The sequence below is a fragment of the Camarhynchus parvulus genome, chromosome 2 (assembly GCF_901933205.1).
Source record: "Camarhynchus parvulus chromosome 2, STF_HiC, whole genome shotgun sequence".
Lineage (NCBI taxonomy): Eukaryota > Metazoa > Chordata > Aves > Passeriformes > Thraupidae > Camarhynchus > Camarhynchus parvulus.
Window position 1 is genome coordinate 9,109,949 of NC_044572.1, and position 27,480 is coordinate 9,137,428.

A 27,480-nucleotide genomic window follows, 5' to 3' on the forward strand; every position below is an offset into this window, starting at 1 on the left:
GTTGCTCGAAGGTGTTACTAAACCAGCTGAAAATGCAAAGCAGTAGCTCTGGAATCTTCGGTCTTGGTTCCAGTCACAAGCTTGATTGAATTGTGGTGCAGGAGGGGAATTTACCTCACAATAATAAAAAAAGTCATAAGGCTGCAGAGGCTTTGAGACATGTGATAGAGAAACTGGGCAGCCTCATCCATCTTTCGGTTTCCCTCCAGAAATACATGTCAAGCCTGTGTTAATCTTTGTAACTGATATATAGAGTAAGATTAACTTGCTAATTTATCACACATTTGCATAACTGTCACCATAGCCACCTCTGGCAAAGTTTTCTCCTAGACATGTAGTTGGAGACTGCCTTTTACTCTTCACAGAAACTAAATCTGCATTTCTCATCCTGTTGTGATATTTGTCAACATCAGCAATGGAAATACTGTGCTTTGCTTTTGTGTAAGAGCATTCTGCAGTATCAGTCGCTGTCATTCTCCTTCCAGGGGGAGCTAGACTGTGGATGTTTTAAAATTGTTTTGAACTTCTCTCTGAAAGTATTTCTGAAGGAAAATGGAGAAAACTCACATGGCCAAGGCTCAGCCTTTCATGCAGCATTTCTTAGCTGGAGGACAAGACTTTCTGTCTCCAGAGGACTTTGACCAGGCTTTCTGTAATATCACTGCCTCTTGTCAGAAGGCAGGTTGGTGCTTTGAATTATTTGGACATCTCCTGTTGAGTAGTCACTCAGACACCCCTGAGCATTACTCTGCTAATCCCATTTCTTACTGCTGGGTGCCTATGGAAATACAGTCAGTCCCTATCACCAAATGTACTGCACTTGGATAATGAAAGGGCATTATTCATCTGTTCTACACCAGGTGGGAGCTGGCTGTCCAGGAGAGCAGTAGAGAGCTAGAAATTCACTTGGAGCTATTTTGGCTGTATCTGGCACTGCCTGCAAGCAGGAGTAGCATTCACAAACCTGCCCTCAGTTTTTGATTTTGCTCTTGAGTAATTGCAAAGAGGTGGAAGATTTTCCTTCTGGGGACATTCACCTTGAGAGTTAGGATAACCACCAAAATGTTTCTTTTATTAAAACACCTCTAGTGCTACTTCTGTCTTTTCTGGGATTGGATGGTGTACCCCTGAGAAGAACAGCAAATCTTAAGGTCCTTGAAACCAGTAAGGGAGAAGCAGGAAAACAATGCAGCTTGTTTTGTGCTGTTGACATAAATTTCAAGGACTTTCCTCCTCATTTGGCTTTTGCCTTTCTCATCAGGAAAACACGATCACGAGTTATCACAGTGAATGCAGAAGTGGTGGGTGTTTGTCTGTGTCTCCTCCTCCAGTGAACCCTGCCTGTTCTCTGGCTGCCCAGGCTCAGCCCTGCTCTGGAGGCCGTTCCCCTGCCAGCACAAGCAAGGGAGGTGCTTCTGCAGCCTGAGGATGGTGTGCCAAATTCCACTTTGATTCTAAAAAAATGTGTACACCAGTTAGAAAAAACTGAGCATATGAAAGGTTGCCTTGTTTGGAAGAGGAGTATAAATATTTGTATCAGGCTAGACAAATTCAAATGAGAAGATAAACATACATTTTTAACACATGGATGATTAACTGTTGGAAGAAGCTGCCAAGAGCAGTAGTTTCTCTGGCTTTCATGTCTTAAAGACCAGCTTTCTGAAAAATATCTCCTAGTAAGAAGGGATTGCTTGGGCTTTACAGAGAAGTAGTGGAAGCTCTGGGAGCCTGGAGCACAGAGTGAGATGCACCGTGGAGCACAGTGCTCCTTCCAGCCCTCCTCCATGGGCTGTACTTGGCTTCTTCCCTCCTGGTGGGTTGACACTGATGCACAGGCCATGTTCCCTTACTGTGGTTTTCAGACTGGGGGATGCTTTTGTCATGTGGGGGCTGCTTTGTCTCGGGAGGTGCTGAGGAAGCAGGGGAGCTGGGAAGAGAGGAGCCAGCACCACGTGCACCTGGGGCAGCCTCATGACTATTGCCCTAAAGCATCCAGTTTGGGATGTGTAGGTGCCAAGAGTGGACTTCATGTGGGAGAAGACATTCTGGATCTGTTCAGGTAAGTGGCTTTATTGTAATGGATGGGTTGGATGTTAAGTGAGGGGGAGGAGGAACCAGGGCAGGTCAGTGATGACTGTGCCAAGGAGTTAGATTTGGAATTTGCAATACAATGAGCCCTTGTGTATGCCCTGTCTTCTCACCAGCTACTGGCTGCATACCTTGAGGCAGCCTAATTCCTACCCCTCAGTTGAAGATTAGGATGTCTCTTATTAATCAATGTAATGATACAGCAAAGATCCACATTTCAGAGTAAACTGTTCACTTTCTTGAATGCTGGCAATGTTTTAATGATCTAAAGTTTTTTATTTTTACTGTGTGTTAAATCTCAAGTGGGTAGCAATACATGTGTTTTGAATTTTAAGTGACTGTGAGGAAAAGAGTTGGCTTTTTGTTAATGGAATCACCTTTGGTATTGTGCTCAATAAAACTGCATTATGTCAGATAAATAGTTCTACAGAATAGCCAGAGAAGTGTCTTACAGGCCTGCGTGTGAAAAACCTGCCTGTGGATATTTTGGGTTCTGTATATACCCAGAGCTTCATTTGTTAGGTTTATTTCTAAGGAGAACTTGAGGAAAGGCGACTTCCTAGAATTACAATTCATCAGCATTTGGGTCATATAAGGAACAAACATAGTTTGTAGCAAAACTAAAAGGTAAGCTATTGTGTGGTAAAATCCTGGTATCTCTTGAGGTCCTTCCAAATTTTCTGGGAAAGCTATCCTGCTTGAAGAGCACTGGAACTCCAGAATGTTATTCTTCAATGGTCAAATGAACCATATTTTGAGATCTAAATAATCAGCCCTGAAAATAGCCCTTGTGCAGTCTCCTTTCTGAGCAAGTAATAAAAAGTGTAAGGCTTTTTCCAGTCACCAGCATGGCCAGAGCCAGCTGCAGTGACACAAGGAATCTTGTTAATGGAAAAGCAAACAAGTGTACGTGCTGTACTGCTCTGCCTTTTTCTGGCCTAAAAGGAGGCCTGGACAGAAACATTTCTGTAGTTTGCAAAGTGTGTAGCCACTGCACACCTTGAATGTTTGTTAGCAGTAAATGATTTCTAAACTGTTAAAATTGTTAAAAACAATTGTTTTGAAATGTACTGGAACTGGAACTTGTCAAAGCAAAACAAATCCATCAATTTTATCTGTATTTTCCAAGGACCTTCAAAGATTTGAGTTGCATTCTGTGTGGAACCTATTGCAGAGGTGGAAAATGCAGTTTTGTTTACTGTACAAATCGAGTCCTCTGTTACAGTCACTGCCCGGTCTTTGTAGACTAAACACCCTTTTCTCTTGAGAGGCAGGTAGAAAATGACAAGATTATTGGTTTTTACCACCGTTAAGTAAAAAGAAAATGATGTGTACTTTACTATGCATATTCACATTTTAGAGCTGTTACATATCAATGTCAGTTACTCCTATATAGTATCTAAATTACAGGATCTATTGCAAGGGGGGGGGTGTCTAAATTTCAAAAGTACTTTTGAAATCATGCTGTTGCCCTACTTTTGATATATATTGAAAGTATTAGCCTGAAAGAATTGGAAGAAAGTCCATTTGGTTAAAGGTTAAAAGAAAGTAGAGTAATTTGTCCTGAAGCTTTCTCATAGCAGTTTTGTAGCCATTAATAATTTATTTATTAATAGCTATAACTCTGTCTCGAAAAGTGTCATAGAACAGAAAGTGACTTTTAAGTGGCTTCTAATGCAGTGACTAATTGAGAAGATGCTTCTTATAATCACTCCTAAAAACAAGAAACTCAACTCAGGGATTAAAACATTTTTCTGAGAAGACACAGGTGTTCAAACCTCCCTGCTCTTCTTGATCAAACAAATTGAGAGCATAAGATTAATTGATTACTCTTACGTGGTTTCTACTCTCCCCTCTCCTCTAGCACTTGCTCTGAGATCACATGTGTGGTTTTGCCCTCGGAATGTTTATAGAAGGTGATGACTCCATCCCTGGTAACCCTTTTTGTGGAATAAATTACCAAGCCAAGTGCATGCCCGTGCTGCTCTGTTCAGGGGAGGTGCTTGTTGCCCTGCACAGAATAGTTTCCAGAAGTGGAAAGTTCTTTTATGAGAGCTGTTTGTGGGGGGAGATTTTGCTTTGCACCTCCCAGCTCCTCCTGAAACCAGAAATGAGCCCTTGGTTCATGCTGGGCTCTAGATTCAGATTGCTCTTGTGTTTTCTGGGTGTGGTGGCAAAATTACCCAAATTGTCAGTGTCTCTGCTGTTGGGTTTGGGCCTGGAAGGGGCACAGAGCCAAGCTGGCAACTTGGAGTGCAGCTTTCATGTAGGTTAGATGATAGATTGTTAACAGAGGTCAAAGCCTCTTGGGTTTTCTATTTTTGTGACTATTCCGGCTAATCTTTTAAAATCTAGGTCCTCCAGATTTTCAGTTAAAACTGAAGTAGAGGTGGACACTCAGGTCCTAGCTGAACTGTCATCAGTGTCTATTTATTACTGTTACAACAGTGTGGTTTTATTTGTTGATTTATTTTCTCAATTGAATCCAGTGCTTTGAAGGCTTTTGCAAACAGATTCCATCTCCTGGAAGGCAATTTTGCTGCCCTTTTGGCTCCAATTCTGTTCCCAGTCCACTGTTCAGTCTTGTCTAAGCAACTTTCTCCTTAGAAAAACAGTTCATGATTCTTTTATTTAGTATTTTAAAATATTACTGTAAATGGAGATTGTTTCTGTAGAGATACCAGGCTGTATCCAATACCAGCAGTTCAAGCAAGGTCAGAATTTTAATTGGAAAGTGACAATATGTTCTCAAATGTGCAAAATCTGGGGCTATTTCTGTCAGTCACTGACTTGCATGATAACAAATGTAGGTGAACATCAGCCTTACCTGTTGTGCATCTGTTCCAGGTTTGCTCTCTGTGTCACAGTGCTGTCTGCAGGACATTTTCAGCCCTGCAAAGGGACCCACACTGACTCACAAGGCTGAGGAGAAATGCTTTTGTGTAAATTGAGTTTGACACCTTCACACTCAGTAAAACTCTTGGCAAATGTTTCTGAGAAGATTCTGAGTTTGCTGATGTTCAAGGAAGGGGTGGAGTAGCTCTGCTGGATGCTGCACTTTGGGCTGCTACAAAATTGTAGTTACATAGCTCAAACCACAGCAGTTTTGAAAGTTGTTTTTATAATTTTTCAAATATTTATACCATCATAAATTGAGCCCACTGACAAATAGTCACTTAAACATTTTTTCATAAAGCTTTCACTGCCATTACAGAATTACAGGAGATGAGGGTACATCTTTATGCTGGGTGATTTTGAACAGAAACTGGTTATGACAACTTCAGGTGTGTTCAGTTGTGCAGTTTTGGTGGGTACAGCCCTCCCCAGGTCACATCCACTTCTCCACCAAGAGCCACTGGGCTCTGCAGTGTGCATTCCACCCTTCTGGAATGTGGAGCACTCCAGCTTCTCTGCCATTATGGAAAGTTCTTAAATACTGGTGCTCCCTTTTTTGCTTTGGCCCCAGAGATTGTGGTTGTTCCTGTCCTTGGTGCTTCATCCACGGATCTCCTTGAGAAGAGGAGAAGGTGGGATGGTGCCACTGCAGCCTCACAGGATGGGAGCAGCCCTGGGTGGCTTTCCTGGGAGGTACATGGCCTTCCTGGGTGCACCCAGAGGTACCAATGCCACTCTTCAAACTCTCCTCTTTCCAAAACTCACAAAGCTCTCTTGGTAAAATCTTGCCTGCCCCCACTGGATCTCTGCAGAAGGAATGTATAAATGATGATTCTGTTTCCAGGCACAAAAGAGAATTGTAAGTACTGTTAGTGTTGGGTGGTAGTCATGTTCCTGGTTGGTGTTTGGGTTTTTGTCAGTTGAGAAAATCTTCATTTCTGTGCTCTCTCTATTGGTTGTTTGAGTCAGAAGTTCATTTTGAGAAGCATACATGGAACAATTTATTTTTATCTGTTTAAATACCTGCATGTATATATGTGTATACATTGCATTTATAAACATTGTTAGGATTTGAAAAACTGTATTTCTAAACTGTGGTGGGTTTCAAGGCATAGATCTTGACTATGGGTGGGAAAGAACAATGTTTGGAAACTTTTGAGGTGGATTGGAGATGCCAAGCAACAAAAGTTTGTGCAGATTGGGAGTCGTGTCTCCTCTAAGGCCAATTGTACAGATTTCATAATTAAATATAGTATTTAATCAAAACTACCATTGAATGTCAACTTGAAACGCTATTTTTTAAAATTTCAGGCTTGTCATTTTTGTGTCAGAAATGGAACAGTAGCTAACAACTTAGTGTTCCTGTCATTGGGAACTCAGTTTTGTGATGAAAGTTCATGTACTTTGAAACCTACTGAGCCTCAGAAGAGATGTCCTGTTACTGTGAGCATGTGATGCTTTCAGGGTCATTTAAAAGATGATGGTCTCTGGACCTCTGTAAATCAGGGATGTGTGCTCACACTGGAAGATGGGGTTTGCTTGCTGTAGTCCTACAGGGATAGATGGATGAGGAATAAATTGCATGTTGGGGGGTATAATTGGAGTGGGCAGGTATCTCTTCTTTTTTTTTACAATTAATATGTGAAACCCTTTGTGTCAGAGCCAAGTGTCATATTTAAGCCTCAGGGTAGAAGGGAGAATATTTTTCAAATGATTAACCTGAAAAGATGAGACCTTGCAAACGGAGTGTGGACAGAGCGATACGAAACGTGGGCTTGCACTCACTGTCTCGTGTCTGTGATATTTCAACAGCACTAATAGCCATCTGATGAAAGTATAAACTCAGTGATTTTGTGCTTTTGCCAAATTACTATGGAAGTGTTGACAAAACAGCTGGGGAAGTCATTCATCACATTTTTCTGAAGTCACTCATGAGATTCTTTTCTTTTTAAATTTAACTGCATGGCTTTTTCTTGATGTAGCTTTTTTTTCTTTTACGGTAATCTGGGTTTGCTGTGCATTAAGGTTTTGAAGACTGGTTTAAAGCTGATAATCAATGGAAAAATATGTAACACAGCTGTACAATTTGCAAATTAGGGCTTGCTCAGAACTGTTCTGAAGTTGCTCCTTTAGTGAGGGCCACTAATGGGAATATAAGATGACGTCTTGATACTTCAACTCATTAGTTTTTAAGAGTTATAAAGATCTGTTGCAAAAGTAGAAGAGCACTTTTCCTCTGCTTTTGCTGTTTGAAGAGCTTTTTAATTAGAAGCCAATTTTGCTTGACCTGGTGGTGGAAGCTCCTAGAAGGGCTGAAGACAAGAAGCAAAGTTTTGTCTTTGGGGACAGTGAAGGAGCTGTTTCATGTGGAACTGGGAGGTTCTGGAGAACAAATGTGAGAGATGTGAAGGTCCATGGGGCTCTCCTTGGGCACAGGGGCAGAGGAAACACTGATGGGAGGCACCTCATGTCTGGGTACACCATGGAGGACCTGGCAGGTCTGCATGCAGTTGCACTGTGGAATTTTTATTTCTTTGTTTTCCTCTAGTAATGAGTATTAAGTTTCATTATAAGGGCTGGTTTCTTTTTCTTCCTTTTTTTATTCCTCAGTAGGATTTTGGTTTGCACTTCAAATACAATTTCAAAGTGAAACTTGGGCTGTGAGACTTCCTCATGGTAGAGATGAAACCCACGGGGATTTCTGTCTGAGGTCGAAATAGAGCTCAGACAAAAAAACCCTCTTTGTTTCAGGACAATTTGAGTTGGAAGGGATCTTAAAGTTCAGCCGGTTCTGATCCCCTGCCATGGGCAGGGACACCTTCCACTGTCCCAGGTTGCTCAGAGCCCTGTCCAACCTGGCCTTGAACACTTCCAGGGATGGGGCATCCACAGCTTTCCTGGGCAGCCTGTGGCAGTGCCTCACCACCCCCACAGTAAAGATTTCTTCCAAATATCTCATCTGTACCTGCCCTCTTTCAATGGTTTAAAGCCATCCCCCCTTGTCCTATCACTGTCTGCCCTTGTAGTATCAAACCAAATCAAATAACTTGATATCAGTGATACAATTCTGGAGGAAGAGAAGCCATGTAAGAGACAGACAGAGGTACAGTGTTCTGAGCTCCACCTCAGCCATGAGTTGTGTGAGGTGTGTTGGAGAGAGAAACCCCAAGAGCAGAAGCCCCTGGTACAGGGTGTTAAAGGGGTCTGGTAACTTCAATGTAGTGCTGTGCAATGAGACTTGCAGGAAACTGGGGTAGACCTCTGCCATGACCCTGAAGAGTGTAGAAAATATAATCTTTTAAGTAATTTTGATTGGTGTTTAAAAATCAGGTCCATTTGGTCAAGCTCTGAGCTTGAAATCTTGCTAATTTGTATTTATATATGTCAAGCTGTGAAGCTCATTCCTCATTCTTTGCTTCATTTCAAAATTCATGCAGAAATGAATAAAAGGCCCCTTCTTGATAAAGTCTTTTAAAATTAATAAAATTCCCTTTGAGCATGCAAATTGGGTCATCTCTCTGTTTGCTGGAAACGTGAGGATTCATGTTGTTACCTCCTGCCATTTGCATTTCCAACATCCCAGATCTTTAAGATGAGAGCAACTGGCATGATCCATATGGATGCCCTGGTGTGCTTTAACAGAAGGAAAATAGCTGCAGAAACCTGGGTGTGCTCAGCCTGTGCCTTCTCTCTTGCTTCAGAAACAATGTGGGACCAATTCATTGCGCTGTAAAAGGTTCTGATGAGGAAGCCTTGGCAGGAGCAGGTAACTCCAGGGTCTCCCAGCAGCTCCCTCTCTTTAGGCCAGGCTCCAGAGCTTGACCTGGTCCAACAGGAGTGGCTGTAGCCATTGATCCCTGATAGCCACCATGGGAACAGCATGATCACATTTCCTTTCAAAGCAGCACCTTTGTGGTTGGTGTGTGCTGAAAACTCACTTTATTTTACCAGTTTGTTGCAGACTGGGGAATCTTTGTGGGGAAATGTGCCTTGAGTAGCTTGTGATGTGCTGGGAATGCAGGATTCGTGTTGGTACACGCTGAGCTGCATGCAGGATATCATGGGGTTCTTGGGTGTGGATGGGGGTGGCAGGTAAAATCCACATAAAGAAAAAAAGGAAAATCTAAAGTTGGAACTGTCTAAGGGAGCTGCTGCAGGGCAGGGAGGGTGAGAGAACCCAGTGTGGGGCTTTCCCTGCTCTGGTCTGTGCCACAGCTGGGCAGGAGCTGTGTGAGCTGGCACTGGAGCAGATGAATAGGAGGGCAGAAATGAAAGGAGCAAGTCCACTGGCAGCTGTTAAAGCCAGGAGGGCAGAGGGTTGCTCTGAGCATGGAGCAGAAATCAGCTTTGAGCCCTGCCCTTTCCTGGGCACTGGAGGTGCTGCAGCCAGGCCTCTCCCAGGACAGAAATAGCACTCCATCAGCCTGTCCCTTTTCCCAAATCCCACACCCTTGTTTTTCCATCACTTCCCAGGACTTTGCCACCACCTCCCCTGCTGTCTCCTGCCACTTCTGGATTTTTTTCCCCCCTGGCAGGAAATGCCTGGCTTGCATGGCAGGCAAGATAGTAGTGCTGGTCCTGGCCCAAATCCCCTAATTATAAACTTAATATGAGCTTTTGGGTTGAAGCAGGGAGACATAACCCACACCAGAGAGCAGTGCCATTGGTGCTGAGAGAGCTGAGCTGTCTCAGCCAGTGCAGGATGTGAGAGGAGGGGTGGGACACTGGGAGCAGGTTTCTGCAGGCCATGGACTGGGAGCTGCTGGCATCTTCTGTTTCTATCCAGCTGAGCACTCCAGGCACCACTTTGGATAAATATCTCCTTGAATTCTGCAGGACAGGAGTCTCAGACAGACACCAGGAAACCCCAAATCACCTTGTGTTCTCTGTAACACCCAGTGCGTTTGCTCTGGAAGGAAAATGATTGCCAATAATTGGTGAAAGACACTGATCTGTTGTGAGCTGACTCAAAACCTCGTTGTTTGTCCTGTGCTTTGGCTGGTAAACGTCACTGTTGAAATAAACTCCCTCTACAGTTTACAAAAGTGACGGTGCAGATGGGGCAGCTGCTCCAGCATTCCCTGGATAGTTTCTGAGTGACTTCAGGCTCTTTCAGCTTTCAAAACTATGTGCATCTTTTTAATCAGAGGGTTTTAAAATGGCTGCTTTTTCCTGTAAGCATCACATCAAATAGCAAGAGAGAGATTTTTAAGGGCTGTCACTGCCAAACTCAGAGACGTTTTCCAAAGAGAGCTCAATGCAAATTTTGGTTTCTGTCGAGTCTGACAAACCCAAGAGAGCCCAGGCTGAAGGAGGGTTTTATAACTCCTGCTGAGCGTCACTGTGTTAGTGTTTCCTGGCATTTAGAAACAAGTTTAAGAGCTATTAATCAGAAGAACTTGCTCAACATAGCCTCTAGTAATGGTGAGGGAGTATTTTCTTGGCTGAGCATGTTGTCTACAGTTTCAGGAGAGGTGAGGGGTGTGTGTGTGCACATGGTTTTGGAAAATACCCTGGGCTGGGTGTTTTATAATGAGCATCCGTAGTTTCCAACAGGAATTAAAAAACCTGATGATTTGGCAACTTTCTGGAAACAACTTTCAAGGTGTGGTCCCCTAAATTAGACAATTTCTATGTTTTAGTAGAGTCACTTGGTCTCCTGCTGTCTTCTCTGTGCTATCAGACATTAGATATGAAGCTTTCATGAGAAGAAACAAGAGATCCAGTTGATCTCCAGGATTTTTTCAGCCCAGGGTAATCCAGGCCTGTGGACAGATCTGTTAGATGAGTTCTCAAGTTGAACTGGTTCCTGTAAAGCCTGAGATTTCCCAGCAACTGGTGGACTTCAGCCTAGGAAGAACCCTGGTAGCTTCTGCCAAGGTAAATATTAATACCAGAGCTGCTGTAACAATGGAAAAGTACTTTGGTAGAAAAATCTTATCAACAGATTACCAAGATCGCAGTGCAATCGACTTCAGACAAATGTGTTTAAATGGGGATCTCTTTCTTTCACTTTTGGTTGCTCCTTCCATTGCGGTTCAGCTCTCCGTGGCAGCAGCAGCGGATGTGGCTGAGTCACCAGAAACTCCAGGTCCCCTGTGAGCACGGGGTAAATTCCAAACCCTTGTAACAGGAGGGGGAGAGAAATTCAAGAGAAGCTCCCCTCCCAGCCCCAGCTTTCTGCACTCTTTGTGATGTCAACTTGCATCAGGAACAGCTCAGGGGAGCCTCAGACTGGCTGAAGCAGCAATATTGGTGCCTTGCTCTGAGTTTACACTGCCCCTTAGCTTTAGAGTCTTGAAGTATTAGAAAGACACTTTGCAGGCCATCCTTCAAAGAAGATTTGAGTGGAAGAAGCTTCCTGCAAGCCGCCCTTGGAATAGCCGGGGGGCAGGAGCTCAGCTGGGGGCTGTGGTGTCATTGGACACAGCCTGATGTCCCTCACCAGCTGCATCTCCTGCTGCTGCCTGGGGCACCAGGGGCTCTCTGGTGTTTGTGGCCTCAGGGAAGTGTTCCTTTGCACTGAGCAAACTGCTGCACCTGCTTTTATTTCGTAATAGAGGGAAAACCCCGATTCCAGGTGTATTTCTTTGGTGAGGTGTGTAAGAGCACAGCAGGCAGCAGTGTGGGAAGTGAGCTGGTAAATGCAAATCAGCAGCTCCATCTCCTCAGGATGTTTACCCTGGTTTGTTCAGCATAGTTCTGTCATTAATGTCTTGCCATTAATTACTGCTAGGATTTCAGTTCAATTCCTGGACTTACAGGGATGTTACTTAAATGTAACACAAATAATAGTGGTAGCCTGTGCAGCACTGCTTTGGTGTGAGGTGCTCTGAGACTCACCTGTCCCAGCTCACCTGCATGTCTCTGCTAGCGTTTATATTCCTGTATATTTATATATTATTATTTTATTATTTTATTTATTTATTATATTCAGAATATAATATAGCAGATAGAATGTAATATAGCATTATAGAATATAATACAGCATAAACAGAACAGACGACTGGGGATACAAGCATCACAAAGTCACCCTAGGGCACTGCTCTATTGAGATAAGTCACCAGGCTGTGCTAGGACAAATTTCCAGGATCACGCACAGACCCTTTGGTGTAGCTGGGGGCTCCCCTAAGCCCCCGCCTGGTCCAGGTTTGTGACAGCCGGGTACAATCTCAGTGTGAGCGCCCAAGTGCGGGCTGGCAGCGGCTGCTCCGCTGGGACACCTGGCGACAGCCAAGGTTGCCCTCTACTGGTTTATCCCAGCTCCAAGGAGCCCTGTTTTCCACTGCCACGCAGCACCTCTTTGCTGTGAGGAGTTATTTCCCAGCCCTTCTAGCTGTTAGCCCCAACACAGCTTTTTAGGATGCTGCAGCTCCTGTTTGGTTTTTTCTTCCCTGGAAGCTGCTGTTCATTTCAGAGAACGTGCTGCAGCACAGAACCAAATCTTAATTATTGTTTTTAAATGGTAGTGCCAAATCAGTAATTTTCAGAACTAACTCTTAGAAATGTAACTTCTCCAAACTGGTTTTGCAAGTGCTAGGGTTTTAATTGTTATTTGCATTAGTAGAATAAGATCTTTTGCTTAACACCATAACCTGGATGCTGATTCCAGCTGTCCTAAACAATTTCCCCCTTCCCTGCCCCAGCTGGGGCAGCTGCACTGAGCTGGCTGCAGGCCCTGAGCTGGGCTAAAAATAAGCTGGCAAAAAGGGTTATTTTTAACCTGGCTCACACCCTGCTTGGGGTCACAGCACGGCTGCCCAGGCTCTCACGTGGGTGTGGAGGAGCAGGGGATGGCAAGAAGGAGGTGTTGGGGGAACCGAGGGCTGTTTAAAGCCTGAGCACTCCTGGAAGGTGCTCCTTGGGTGGATATTCCTGCTCAGAACTCAGGAATTCCACACCCAGCTCCTTGGGTGGATATTCCTGCTCAGAACTCAGGTATTCCACACCCAGCCCCCATCCCCAATACCTGCTCTCCTCCTAAAAGCCATTTCCAGGACAAACATCACTGCTGACAAAGCTCCTGCAGAATTTAAGCACTTTTTGGTGGTGATGTCCTTTGTGGCTGACTTCTCTCAGAGTAAATTCTGTTCAAGTTTTCTATTTGCAGTGGTACAGTCTGGCTCGAATGTTTCAAGTATGTAGAACAGGAGAGAAGTTGATGCAAATCAACTTCAATTTTGCTGTGCCAGGTGTGCTAAAGGTGGATGATCAGAGGAAGATCTGACAGCTCATGCCATGCATAGCACTGCAGTCAATTCAGGATTTAAATCACAGCTGATGTGATGTTGCACCATTTAACTAATTTCTGGTGCCATCCTGCTCTCCCAGAACTCATAAGGGGGGAAAAGTTTGGGCAATTTTTTGGGGTCCACTTGTTGAACTGAAATTTGCCTTTGCTTTGGGGATATGGAAGACTGAAGGACTCTGTTAGGTGATCAAGATGGATTTAATCCTTTCAAATTCTTTAAGAGAGCTAATAAGAAAGATGCAGGCAGACCTTTTAGTAGGGCCTGTAGTGACAGGACAAGGGGTAATGGTTTTAAACTGAAGGAGGGCTGACTTAGACACAACAATGAAATGTTTGCAGCGAGGGTGGTAAAACACTCGGCACAGGTTGTCCAGGGGGTTGGTAGGTGTCTCATCCCTGGAAACATTCAAGGTCAGGTTGGATGGAGCCCTGAGACACCCTGATCTAGTGGAACATGTCCCTGTTTATTGTAGGCGGGTTGGACCAGCTGAGGTTTAAAGGCTCCTTCCAGCTGAAGTGTTCTGTGATTGCAAAGGTGCTGGTTTCGAGGAGCTCTGTGAGTGTGCCTGGCTGGGATGTCTCTGTGATGTACAAACACACCCAGAGCCTCAAGGATGGCCTCAGCATGTTTCCCATTCCTGCATCTATTTGTGAATATAAATTTTAAACATACATTGAGCAAGACTTTGCACATGGAAAGAAATCCATGCACTTTGTGTTTCCATGGGAGAGGAGGGATCTTCTGGTGCACTGTAATTTGTTACAAAGTGAACTCTCTTGACTGGTTTTTGCATGTGCAGCTGATGTAAACAGGTTCCATGTGCTTTGTTTTCTTAGTCTTGGCATTTTATAGGCTTACCTTCATAGGTATCATCAGCCTGATGCCTTCTTCAGTGCTGTTTGTATAGTATGTAAAAGCCTCTTATGGGTGATGATGGTAATTCTGCATCTGGCCTTCCCTGAGTTTTCCTTGCCCCCTGCCTCTCGTAGCTGAAGTCCTGGTGCCACCCTGGCAGCCCCCTCTCTCCTACTGCAAGGAGAGCCTTACACAGGGTTTTAGACTGGTGTGATGCAGGCAGGCAGAAATTAAGTGCAGAAATCCTTGTCTTGTCATCACTCGTGTTTCTGTGGTGTTTGCTTGTGCCTTTGGAGTGTGGGGGACTCCAGGGCACAAAAGCAGCAGTGTTGGGGTGGAGATGGGCATTTGACCACTTGGGAAGGAGCATCCTCTGCTGACACCCCAGCACAGCCCATCACATGCCCAGGAGTCCTCTTCTGCTGCAGGGCCTCTGTGAAATGCACTGTGAAATGACTTTTTAAACACACCTTGCCTCCTTTTCCTCATGCCCTCAGAAGCATCTCCCCGTGTAGGATTACAAGGTAAAGACAATGCAGCCCGTTGTGTTTGGGAGTGGTGCTGTGGGGCACACACAAAGTGGGGATTCCTGCTCTGTCCCGTCCTGCGTACGTGGGGCCTTCTTCATCTTCAAAGCATTTTCCAGCCATGAACTAAGAGCACACGCATTAGCTGGGAGCACACACCCCTCCCTGAGCAGCTGATGCCGGCCACATCCCAGGAAAAACTTCCAGAATATGACACACCACTTTTGATGAAAATAAAATGATGCCATGTTTCATCAGCTCTATTAGAAGTACTTAAGTAATTGAACTAACGAAACTTTAAAAACCCTTTAAGAGACGAATGTGGTACACACCTTTGTTCCAAGTCTTTCCCCCCTGCCCCCCTTATTTTCCCTGCTGAACCTCTTCTGTTGACTTTTTGGGATCTGTTTGTTTTCCAGAGTGTGGTTTTGCTGAGTTTTGTGTGTGTTATGGTAGTTGATTTCTCTGCTTTGCAGCAGTGGTACTGTTACAGTTTCTGCAGCAAAGGGAAGTATCATCTGCAACACTGCATGAGTATGGCAGGAGTATCTCATCTTTCATACCAGTTTTAGCAAACATTGGGTTTTATTTCCATTTTGTGCATTGGCCTGTGCTGTGTGTGCCTGCCTTGCCTCTGGGCTGTGTTTACCTCTCACAGCTTCAACATGGTTTCTTGTCTTCATGTGTTCTATCACACATCTCCACCATCCTTCCAGCTGTGATGTCCAACATCTGGCCCCTCTGAACCCATGCTGGCTTAATTCTTGTCCCACCACCCCTGTAGCCAGCTTGGGTATTTATCTCTCCTTTCCCTTTACTTTTCCTTGAGCAGGACAGTCCAGGTGAGATGGGATGGGATGACATGCTCTGCACAGGACAGAAATCCCGTCCAGAGCCATGTGCCCAGCTCCCTCACTCTGCCCTTTGGGAAAAAGGGAACAGTGACCCCCAAGTCATCATATCTAGTGCACTTTTTTGGGTGCCACTGATGGAGCTTTCTTCTCCAGACACTCCCCAGTCTGCAGACACCCAGGATTGTCTGTGGCCAACCACATCCAAAACATGAGCTTTGTGACCCCCAATGCCCAGCCCATTTCTGAGGGCTTTTTTCCCAGGCTAAATGTATTCATTCTGGGTGCAGCTCACCTTTCTTGCCTTTGTTGCTTTTTGCAGGGGAGGCAGATGAAGAAGCCTTTGCCGAGGAGTGCAGACGGAGAGGACAACACGCGCTGCCCTCCCAGCCCAGCAACCTCCGCCTGCTGAAGCCCCACAAGCCTGGCAGCTCCCCCCGCTTTGCACATTACAGTAGTGATGAGCTGGAAGAACAAGACAAGAGCCGGGTTATGAGCGGCTTCGAGGCCCCTATTTATTTATCAGGTGTGCACAAGCATGTTGGTGAGAAAGGTGCAGAGAAGGACCCATCACATAGTCAAAAGCCAAAGGCAAAAAGCCATGCAAAAAGTTGGTGCTGTGTGTTGACTTAATGTTAGTCCCCTGGTAGATAATAAACAGCAGCTTGTTTGCCTTCATCCTGCTTTAGCTCTGATCTTCCATTTAGCCTAGATTCACTAACGCCCTGAGATATTTAAGGATCCAGGGCAAATACCGTTGTGCTGCTGAAGTGCCTGTGCTCTTTGTTGTTAAAAGTGAAGGCATTTTAGAGGTTAACTCATCCCAATACTTTGCACATTCATTTACTTAAATTGTGCTTGGCTTCCTTGTCCAAGGAGAAGTTCAGCAAGTTGATACTATTTCTGGAAGCTGCAGTTTTAGGCAACTAGATCCTAATAGAGGAGGCTGAGAACGTTCAAGCAAACGTGGCAATGTGGCAATTGTCCGGGTTATTTTTGGAAGTAATTAGTCCTTTGATATATTTCCAGTCTGTAATTTTTTGGCAATGTAGTCCAGAGGCTATCTTGGACAATGAAGTCCTTCTAATTACTTGATTTAATTGGAACCTATGGTCAGAGATCATCCAGGACTGTGAGGACAGGTTTTTCTGATACATGAAAGATGCCTTTCTACTTGGATGCCCAAAGCAAGGACCCTTCTCAGTACTGTGAAATCAGGTGAAGTGCTGGGAAGTGTGACCCTATGAGGCTTCTCAGGGTAAACAGAGTACATGAAAAATATGCACTGTATCCCAAAACAGGTGCTCATGTACTCCCAGTGCTATACCAACTTCCAATGTGTTTATGAGCCTTTAAACCTAACAATGTCTTTTGTATGGAAGATGTAGAGATATTATGATAGATGACACATTGAAAAAACAGAATAATTTAGATTAATATCTTCCTGATAAGTTGCTCTTTGTGTCTTTAAAGATGACCAAGTTGAATATTTTCTTTTTAAAAAAAAAAAAGCAAAAAATTCCAGAGGTCTGAATGTAACCTCTGGGCTGATGTCCTGAAGCTTCCCATGCCAGGGCTACAGGTTTGGTGTCCTGTGTCTGTGGCTGGCAACACAAAACCTTGGCTCTGCCTTTGGACACACAAGGGTCTCTGCAATCACAATATTTTGCAATGGATTCCAAGGAGCAGCTGAGTTTGACACGCACCATGCAATTTTTGGAGCAATTTCTAAGACTGCTTAGGACTTTTTGCTGTGAATTTATTTATGCTCCAAGACGCACAAGTTTGCAATTAAAATTAATTTCCAGAAGTATTAGTGCAATCACAAAATGCTCTCTTCTACCAGTAGATTGTGAGTTGCCAAAACAGACTCAGGGTGAAAACTTGATTGCAGTAAGACTAAGATTTTACTGTTGCTTTAAATATTTTGCCTGCTGTTCCTCTGATGGACAGGGCTGCTGAAGGACTGGTCGAGTCAGTCATAAAAACCTACGTGAGTGTCTTAATCCCTTCCTGGGGAGTGTGTGCACGAGCCCTGGCCAGTAATGGCATTCCCCTTCAAGGGTGTTCACCTCTGCTGAGTGCCTTGCCCAGCCAGCAGCTTCACCAGCACAGCTCTGTAACTCCAGAGAGCACTCGACTCGCTTGGCTTCTCATCGATCACTGCCGTGCTTGCACGGGCCGGCGTCGGGAGAGAATGGCATCGTTTCTGCCTTGCTCCAAAGCCCTGTCAGTTCACTGGGAAATAGTTGAGTTCAATGGCCTCAAACCAGGTGCAGTTCCACCTTGAATCAGATGTTTTTGCCACCACCAGTGCGGGGTTCTTGACGGCAGGACCACGCAGCAGTTTTAGATGTTGTCCCAGCTGGAGCATCTCAAGCAAACCCTCAGTAATTGATGATTCACCTGCAGTGAAGTGGTTTTCTTTTCCCAGCTTTAAGAAAGGGACTGTTTGAGTTTTGGTTTGTAAGTCTGTAGGAAATTTAAATGAAGGAGAAGGGGATAGGTTTAATCTCGACTGTGTGGTGGGAATCCCTCTGGAGGTGGCATCTCTCTAGTGCCCAAGAGGAAAGGCTGGCCAACTCCTTTACACTGGCAATATCCAGAGGTGAGATGAATCCTGTCCTTAGTCAGGATTGCCAGTTATCACAGTGGGTATTTAACAAAAAAATTGAGAATTTAATTTAATTCTTCATCTACCATGGACGCTTTGTGTTTTAGTAGAAATTGCTCTGGAAGCTGTTCTTGGTTTCATAATGGCCTTTTAGAATAAAACTTCACCTCTTGTGCTCTGAAGTTGCTGCATATATCAAACAGTTCTCTAGCTCCAAAAAGGAATGTTTGAAATAAGAATTCAGATACTGTAATTGATGTGCTCCCTGATAGTGTGATATACAGCTGACTGTGCAAAGTGGTGCTAATGCCAGCAGAGACCTGGGGATGGCAGCTGTTAATGCCAGAGGTAGTGGTAACTACCCCTTAAAAACTACTGTTTTGGATTTGAGAGTTTTGACCTTTATCCAGCAAGAATGATTGAAATGTTTAATTGTTAAAATAGTCAAAAAAATATGATGCAAATGTCATTATTTGGAAGATAATATTGCAAGGTTTGCTCTTCCTTTTCAAAGAAATAGCTTGCATTAACCTACAACTTACAACATTATAATTCATTTTTTGCTGCATTTTCATCTGCTGGCCTCTGTGAAGAGGAAACCACTCTAAAAGAACTAGCTTAACTAATCTTGATCCTTTCCTGGCATGGTTTCCTCTGCTGGAAAGTTGAGCTGTTTGTAGTTCATTTCATCTTTAATTCAGTCTCTGTTCCTTTTACCAATGTGCAGTTTCCTGAATTACACTTTACTAACTAGTAACAGTGATGTGCTTTGTTATCCAAACTAATTACATTATAATTCCAGCAGAAATTTCGTTTTGGGCATGTAATGGAAAGGGAAAGGAAAGCAAAGCCACTGATTTTTGTGGAAGTCTAATACATGAGGAGGTGCAGAGATGGAGCTTGCCCTCCCTTTGCCCCACATCCCCTGGCTGTAACTGTGCAAGTGGGACGGGGTAACAGCTGTACCCATGTGGGGCAGGGCTGGGAAGGCTGGCTGGTGGATTTGGAGCCTGGCTGATGGATTTGGAGCCTGGCTGGTGGATTTGGAGCCTGGCTGGTTTCCTCCAGGCTTAGCCCAGAGCTGCTTTCACTCACAGTGTTTTGGCTGCTGGTACAAAATCTTCTTGTTACCCACCAAAGACAGCTGGGCTGTGTGTGAAAAGGCTTCCATGGCTGCAGAGCCTTGCAAGCTTTTGCTTGCCATTTGGGAGTAAAACCTTGGAAATCCATCCAGTGCTTGTGTTGCCCTAATTAACAGGAGGCAAACACGTGGTATCTGGCTTGGTTTGTTCTTGTGGCAATTCTAGGCAGAATTGGTAGAGAAAATGTCATGGTGAGCAAGCAGGAAGGAAGGCTCCTGGAAGCTGCTAAAGCTTTTCAGTCCCCTAAAACATCAAAGCTGGGATTACATCACCAGGTTGGCCAGGGAAACTGAAGAACTCACCCCTTGGATTTGACAGGGTGGATAATTGAATAGTGGAACAGCATACCTAGACAGGGTGGGATGTTTGGTCAGCCCAGGTCTTGACTGAAGGCTCCCTCTCCAGGATGCTCCATGGCACAGGCAGGAGCTGGGGATGAGGAGGGGAATGAGGAGGTCAGGTTGTGCTGTGTGCTGGGCAGTGGCTCAGGCTGAGGGGAGGGGATGTGAAAGTGCAAAGCTGTAATTGCAAATTGAGTCACACATGAAATTATACTCATGCTGTGATCTGGGGTGAATTTTTACAATGGCCTGTGTGAGTGTGGTCTGTCTAAAATAACAGAGGGCGGCTGCAACTCAGAAGTAAGCCAGCTGCCTTGGAAATAGCAGTTTATTGTTTTGACTAGAGAGAGATTTCTAAGATCAGAAAATTAGAAAGAGCACTACAAAACCCAGCTTGAAAGTGCCTCACTGCCCTTTTAAAGTTCTGTGGGTGTTGGGGCCTTGGCTGCTTCCATGCTTTGAAAGAAGGCCACAATCTTAGCAAAAATTTGGTAGATCTTGGAGAACATTTTCTCTGGAACTTGAGCAGAAATTGTGAATCTCTCCCAACCCCAGCCTCAATGTTTCACACGGAAATTGGAAGGAGGCTCCTCCAAATTCCTGACCTTGGCAGATCCTCTATAAAAATCGTGCTGTGGCCTTTATTGCTCACTGGTGTGGGTCAAGCAGCAGCAATGCTGTGTGTTGTCAGCTGGGACTGAACAACTTGTTTCCTTCTGCTCACTCCTACGCTGCTCTGTGCTGGCAGAAGGAAGGTGGAGCAGACCTGTGGCCACTCTCTGCATCCTGGTAGGGCAGGCAGATGTCAGGCAGGGCAGGAAAAAGCAGGATACCAGAAATGCACTGGGTAGGAGTGGACACTTGGGCTGCCCAGCGTGCTCGCCTCCCTTGCAGCTGCCACCCAAGAATGTGATGAGTTTCACAGCCAGTGACTGAACAAACTCGTGACTTTGGGAGGTGCAGATGGCAGGGAAGTAGAAAGCCAGAAGGAAAGTCAATCTGGGACACAGCAGAGAAGCTTCCCAGTTTGTTTGGGTCCTTGCTGAGTGATGGTTAAAGGAGTTGCACCTAAGTGTTTCTGGAAGTGGTTTTCAGCCTTCAGCAGCTTTATGAAAGCTGGAATAGATCCTGAATGTGCCCCTCATGGCTCTTCCTGAAGTAGAAAAGAAGGGGATGACATGGAAGGAGAGGGTTAGCTGATGCTGTTTGTTTTAGACAAGAATTATCCAAGCAGTAAAGCAGGTGTAATTCCAAATGGCGTGGATTCTTGCTTCACCCATCTCTGTCCCTGGCAGCTGACAAAAGCAAAAAATATCAACTTAGGGAGATTTCTATCTGCATTTGAGTGACTCTGTTTTCCAAACGTCACAGCTTGGGGAAGCTCTTGGCGACCTGTTCTCCCTCTGCCCCATGAGGCATTTCTAGAGTTTGGGTGGCTAAAGATTGCTGCTAAGGGTGGAAATCTGAGCAGCCTTCTCCAAGGCCAGCCCAGTTTGGCTGAAGCCAGTTCAGCCTGGCACTTACTACGGGAAGTTTCTATGGACACTTTGGGATGCTGGCGACTGGCCAGGCTCACTGCAGAGTGATCGGTCATGGGGCTGCTGCTTTCTAATTCAGATTTTATTGTCTCATGACTTTGGGGCTAGTCTTGTAACCAAGGCAGCTAAATATACTTTTAATTAGTGCTGGTTGAAGTATTGGAGTGAAATAGACATTGAAGGGTTACATCTTTAGTGTGCAATTCTTATTTTTGTTAGGAGATGCTTCACTTGTTTGGATTGGGTTTTTGGCTGTTATCACCCAGCATAGCATCGCTGGAGCAACAGACTGGCAAAGTTTGACCTATCCTTTCTTCTTAGGTGGGGGTAGAAAAGGAAATGGCAGACAGTGAAATTATTTATCACAGCAGGCTCAAAACAGAAAAGACCTGGCAGTTTTCTCTTGAGGAATACTCTGTGTTTGTGTGTTATCTCCTACTTTGGGCAATCTCTTTCTGTGTGTCAGTGATAACGCTTGAAAGATTTCCACTTTTCAGCCTTATCAAACCAGAGACTGGTAGGAGGCCATGTTGTCAAATGCCTAAATATCTTCATACCACAATATTTTAACATTTGAGTTGTTTCATTTATAAGACAATAAATTATGTGGCATTCACTTCAAGTCATAATTTACATTGACTCAGTATTTTTAAGAAACAGTTGCTAGAATTGCTTTCAAAATCTCACGCATTTGAAGAAAATGGAAAAAAAATATCATGATATAAAACAGCAGCATCAAATGCTATCATGCCTGGATGTGGAAATTTTTTAGAAATACTGACACTGTTTTGAGAATGAAAAATGAAAAAAATTATGAAGCTAGTACCTGCTAGGGTTTAATGATCCTTTCCCAAATATCTGTGTTATTGTTTCATAGTTATTACATGAGCTAGTTCTGATCAGCTGATATGATGCTAGTTTTCCTTCCAGTAAAGGGAGGAATCCTCCGAATAACACCCCCCAGATGACTGATTCTCAGGAGTCAGTCCATCTCTTCCTCCTCCCTTGACCTCTGTGGGAAAGCAGGGAGATGCCTGAGTCCCTCAGGGATGGGTGCCTTACTCAGTGAATTGAATGCAAAAGAATCCTATTTTTGGTGATGTGCAGGTGACCAAGAGGCTGACATGGGAAGAAACTTCCTGGAAGGAGTTCCTAGTGAGGAAATGTTCACACAGTGAACAGGGACAGGAGTTTAGCTCAGGGGGTGACAGAGTGCGGGGAAAACCCGGTGTCATCTGCAATTCTGCTAAGCACCGCCAGTTTCCCTCTTCCTTAAACAAGAAAACTGGTTTCCACTCTAACTGTATGCAGGCTGATCGCTCATGGCAGAATTTCTAAATAAATAAATATCCTGCCTCTTGACTCAGATAATTACGAAAGATGAAGTCATGCTGTGGGTACAGCACAGGAGCTAGAGTGATAACCTAGAACAGTTTCCTGTTGCTACAAGTGAGTGTATTTCCTCTAAGCTTTTGGTAATGTCTCAAATGGTTTTAGCCAAAAGACTTACCTCGTGCTTCTCCCCAAGTCTTAAACTTAAACTGAAGAACTTCAGCTCTGCTGTGGGCACATCTCTAACTGTGCTTGGGAGGAGCTCTTGGTGAGGAGCAAACTGCAGCCACAGTGTGGCTTTGTACTCCCCTGACCTCCCACCACTTCCTTTAATCATCTTAATTTTGCTATTGATAAATTGATGGAGAACCAGGTGCACTGGTGAAACTGCTCCCTTGGGGCCATCTCTGCCTGCCTGCTGACAGGACAGAGGAAAAGAAGAGATTTCCATACAGGCAGAGCTGTGCCTTTCCACAGAGCCATTCCTCTGACTCCCAGCCCTGCCTCTCTGCTGGATTGCAGGGGCTGCTCTGTGCCTGCCCTGGTCACTGGACTGTGCTGATTTCCAGTGATAGAGCACCACTGAGCTGAAAGATCCCTCCAGCTGCCTCAAAACATCACAGAGTGATTGTCTGAGGGAAATGTTTACTGGCTCTCAGTTTAGATTTATGAGTGCACTCAGGCAGATGTGGTGGTTCACACAGTTCACTGCCTGTGCAAGTCTGCCAGCAAGTTGGATTTTACTGCAAGTTTGGAGGAAAAGGTGTGATGCTGAGCAAGACCTGTTTTACACACATCTCTGTGGGGGTAATAAACCATTGGAATGATGATCACATGGCTGGAAGCTTGTGCCTACTGAACCTGTAGCAAATAATTGTTGCTTCAACTCAATGCTTTCATGCACCATTGGGGCTGCAGTTGAGTATAACCTGTGGTGCATAGTTAAGCATGAGCAGGCTGATGACCAGCATATAAAATATATATTGGTAAACACTGAGCACCTTCTTATTTACTCAGGATTCTTGGCATTCCCTAGTCTTAAAATGGAAATGCAAATATCGTGGTAACTCTGACTACCGTGAGCAGGAAATGCCAGTACTTAAATTGCTCCTGCTGCATAAGTCTTATTTATTGCTTCCTTTTTGAAAATTATTCTGGGTTTGCATGTGCTCTAATTTTGAAGCTTTTCCTGAATGGCTTTGAAGTATTTTGAAAGTTCTCCAGATCTTTTAAAACTTCAAAGATTGGTAGTATTTTCTTTCTATCCTATGTAAGGGATATAGCAGAATGGGGATATAGTGGAAATGGCAATTAAAAAAAAAAAACAACAACAGATTAGGAATCCAGACCTTTTCTTTAATATTCTTTAAACCATTCAGAGAACATGTGCTTTTGCTAGAGAGAAAAGTCTGTGAATGCTGTGAAAAGTGTTTTACAAGCCATGTTTCCTCAGGATACAAAGAAGGCAGCAAGAGGAGGAAGCAGAAGCAGAGAGAGGAACTGAAGAAGAAGAAGTCAACCAAAGCGAGTTACTAAAATGGACTTCTCCGCTATGCCAATACCTTTAAAATAATGACAACAACTTCATGTACCTTCGAGCACACCTCTTTTTTGTGTATATTTTTTGATTGTTCACACTGCTACCAAGGAAGTGACTCATGTTTAAAACTGTACTAAAATTGCACTATGTTATTCCTTTTAGTTTCACGGAGTGGCTTTCTTGCCCGTTCAGGTTGGGGAATTCAGACGAGGCAGGTCGTGGTTAGACTGTGTTACGTTGGAAGATTGGAAAGAGTTACAGAATTTCTTACCTCTTCCTTCCCTGGGACTAAGGCAACTCTAGTCTAGTGTTTGTTATTTGTCTTGTAGGATATAAAAGGCAAATGCCTGCTTGTTTGGTCACTGGCATCAAATCAGGCCTGTTGAAAGAAGAGTCCTGTTCACTCATGTTGGGAGTGGGACTGAGACATGAGCTCTTATAGGGTAATTTATGTAAGATTAATAAGTGACTTTTATGGTTGGGTTTTTGGTTTTTTTTCCTCCAGGCTGGACAGTTCTGTCTCTATTGAAATGCTCCCTCATTAAATTGCATCTTGAAGTTATATCTTCTGATTTTAAGAAATGTAGTGTAATGATGGTCTCCTGTAAGCACTCCTACTGATTTCTTTAGGCTTAGTTGACTCCTGATGAATCATTTAGTGAAATCATTCCTTATTTTAAAAGTTTGTTTTCAGAACCTAGAGACAAATGATCCAAGTGCTACTTTAAAACTGTTCTTTGTTTCTCCTGAGTAGGTTTTAGATAACAAACATTTTTTCAGCATCCCTTTTAGATTTTATCAACTTGTTTCTGCAAAGAACTTATACCTTTATGTATGAAAGCATTTTGCATTCATTTTATTGCAGGACTATTTTTTTCTAGCTTGAAAAGATGTCTTAGATTTAAAAGAAATACATATTTCCTGGCAAGATGACTTCCTTGCTTCACATACTCGTCTCATGTGCATGACACATTGCTTCTCTTAACCTTTTAGTGTGTACAGAGCCCCTCTGTTGTTGCCTTAAGCATTCACCTGCATGTTTCTTGTCAGTGTGTTGTCTCCTTTTTTAACCTCCAGGTAGGAGTTAGCAGCTTATGGTTTTGTTTTGTTTCCTTTGTCTTCCTCTCGCCAATGTGTTGTTGATGTAACAGCCTTAAACCTGGCAATATTGAAAGTCCAGAGTTCCTGGAGAAACTCACTCATCCTAACGTTTCAAAGATGCAGGAATGCACATAATGGTGTAAGAGAGAAGCTAAACAGAAAAGCCAAAGTCTGCATTCTAGCATGGTTTGATATAACAAATTCTGGTGTCTCTGGTATCTGAATGGTTTAGCTTCAATTACCCAATGTAACCCTCTGCAGGCACCATATAACACACAATAACCATTTGTGAACTCTCTTAGGGTCTGTAAATTATGGTTAAAATTAAATAAGGACTGAGTACTGGTTTTCTGTCACTTAAGTACCACTTTTTTTTTTTTTGTGCAGTGTTACTAATATTTAAAAATAAAGAAAATCTGCCTTTATACTTTGTCCTCTTGCACTGTACTGTAGACTGGCATCAGTTGTCTGGTTCATTTCCATTAAATTTCAGGCTGTAAGCGTAGGGGGACAGTCCTCATTCACACAATGCCCACAAGCATTCCAGGTAATTCCTTTTGTTAAATCCATGAGCAAGTCAATACAGTCCCTGTGTCAAATGGCTGATACTGGAAAATGAGGGTTCATTCTGGCTGGAAACATCACTGTGAGGAGTGTATACTTCAAGCAGAGCTTGCACATTTGCCATGCAAGGAATATATTCATCCTGGATAATGAGCAACATCGAAGTGCATCCTGGTTAGGTTGCTTTCCATATTCTAGGAGAAACGCCCCCCATACAGATGTTAGTTTAAAGCTGTTACTGCTCATTATTTGTTGGGGACACGGTGCATGCTTTGGAAAAGCAGCAGAGGTGGAGGAAGGGAGAGGTGACGCCAGCACAGGGCTGGTCTCCCCAGGGCTGTCCCTGTGCTGGGAGCAGCCTCACGTAATGGGACAGAGTGGCTCCAGATCAGGAATGTGCCTTCAAGAGTTAGAGCAGACAGGGGTTTGGTGCATAAATATTTCCTTGACTCAATCCCTGTGTTAGGCTCGATGGAGGCGGGCAGAGCATTAATTAGGAGACCTGCAGGCAGGCTCTGAATTAGTGAGGAAAAGCCTGTCTCAACAAAGGCATCCTTACCCCACTGGAAGGGTGCTGCCCTGCTTGCAGGTGGCCTCCTACACCCCTGGGAGAAACTCCTGGGAAACAGAGTCCCCAGAGGAGGGAACCACAGGCGTCATCTCTCCCATAACTACCCAGAATCTGTCCGAGCTTGCCTGGAAATTAAGAGATGTGAGCCCATGGCCATTAAGCCTTATCCCTTCTTTCTCAGCCCACTTATTTCTGGATTTTAGCTGAAGGGGAGCTGCTCAAGTGCGGCATGGCTGTAGCACTGTGTTCATGTCTGTGCTGCTTCCAGGACAGCCTGGAGCTGGTGCTGTGTCTGTAGGAGCAGGTACATGGTTCTGTGTCCCAGTGCATCCATCTGCCACAGGTGAAGGCTGCCTGATGATGTGGGCACTTAAATATGTGTCAGGGTAGGAAAAAATGCAGGTGGGTGTGAGACACCACAACTGATAACAGATGATGCTGGCCCAAGAATGGCTGTGAATAAATGTACTGTGTATTGTGAAAGTTGGGAAATGATTCCTGCCCTTCCCACAGTACTTCTGTGGAAGAGCTGAGAACAGAAACAGAGCTAGTTTAAATACAGGGTCTGATGTGATGTATAAAATGTATTGCAGAATGATTCTTTATGGTGCAGATACCTGGGCTCCAAGACCTGAAATATATCCCATAAGAAAATAAATTTAATAGGGTAGATAACAGTTGAGTTACAGGAAGGCTACACTGAAAGGTATCCCTTAAAAAGATAACACTGGAAAAACCCCAGTTTTGCAATAGAGGAGACACAATTGCAAACAAACACAAGGCTGACAGATAAATGTTCCTGCTCCTCACGTGGAAGCTGCCACTATGAAAATGGTTTAAATTCAGTTGTTTTTCCACATCTTTCAGAGATGTGCACTGTCTACTCTTTGAACCAAGATTTGGCAAGACTTTGACCTGAAATAAATGATCTCAGAGTGTGTAGGTGTCAGAATGATAAAAAAGTATTTTTCAAGTTTTCAGCTACTCCGTGCTGGTGCCACCTTCATGAGCAGCTTGCAGACCTGTACATCCTGCTCCTAGGGGTAACACAAAGCTCTGATTCCTTCTGTCAGCTTGGCTGCCTTTACAGAGATTTCCCTTTTCCCCGCATTTCAAACGATCTCACGAGCCTTTGTATGTATTTCTTGAAATAACAAACGGAAAAGATGAGTCAAATATCTAGAAAATGTGCAGTAATCATCAGGTAAGCATTAAGCTGCCTGTTTTCCCAACCACATTTGAAATGTGTGACCCATACCCACTTGTTCT

General features: G+C 44.1%; 1 protein-coding gene across 2 annotated transcripts in view; it reads left to right on the top strand.

Moving 5' to 3' along the window:
• The window catches only part of DNAJB6 (DnaJ heat shock protein family (Hsp40) member B6), a 57,940-nt gene extending 32,439 nt beyond the window's left edge, over positions 1-25,501 (top strand). Inside the window, exons 9-10 of one of the 2 annotated variants that reach the window (XM_030969672.1) lie at positions 15,791-15,994; positions 23,889-25,501. In XM_030969672.1, the coding sequence (XP_030825532.1) occupies positions 15,791-15,994; positions 23,889-23,971 (287 nt within the window). In that variant the 3' untranslated portion in view covers positions 23,972-25,501. Of the gene's footprint in view, positions 1-15,790; positions 16,616-23,888 lie in introns of those variants that run through there. The other variant, XM_030969664.1, reaches the window with a different exon arrangement.
• The last annotated feature ends 1,979 nt before the right edge of the window (positions 25,502-27,480 follow it).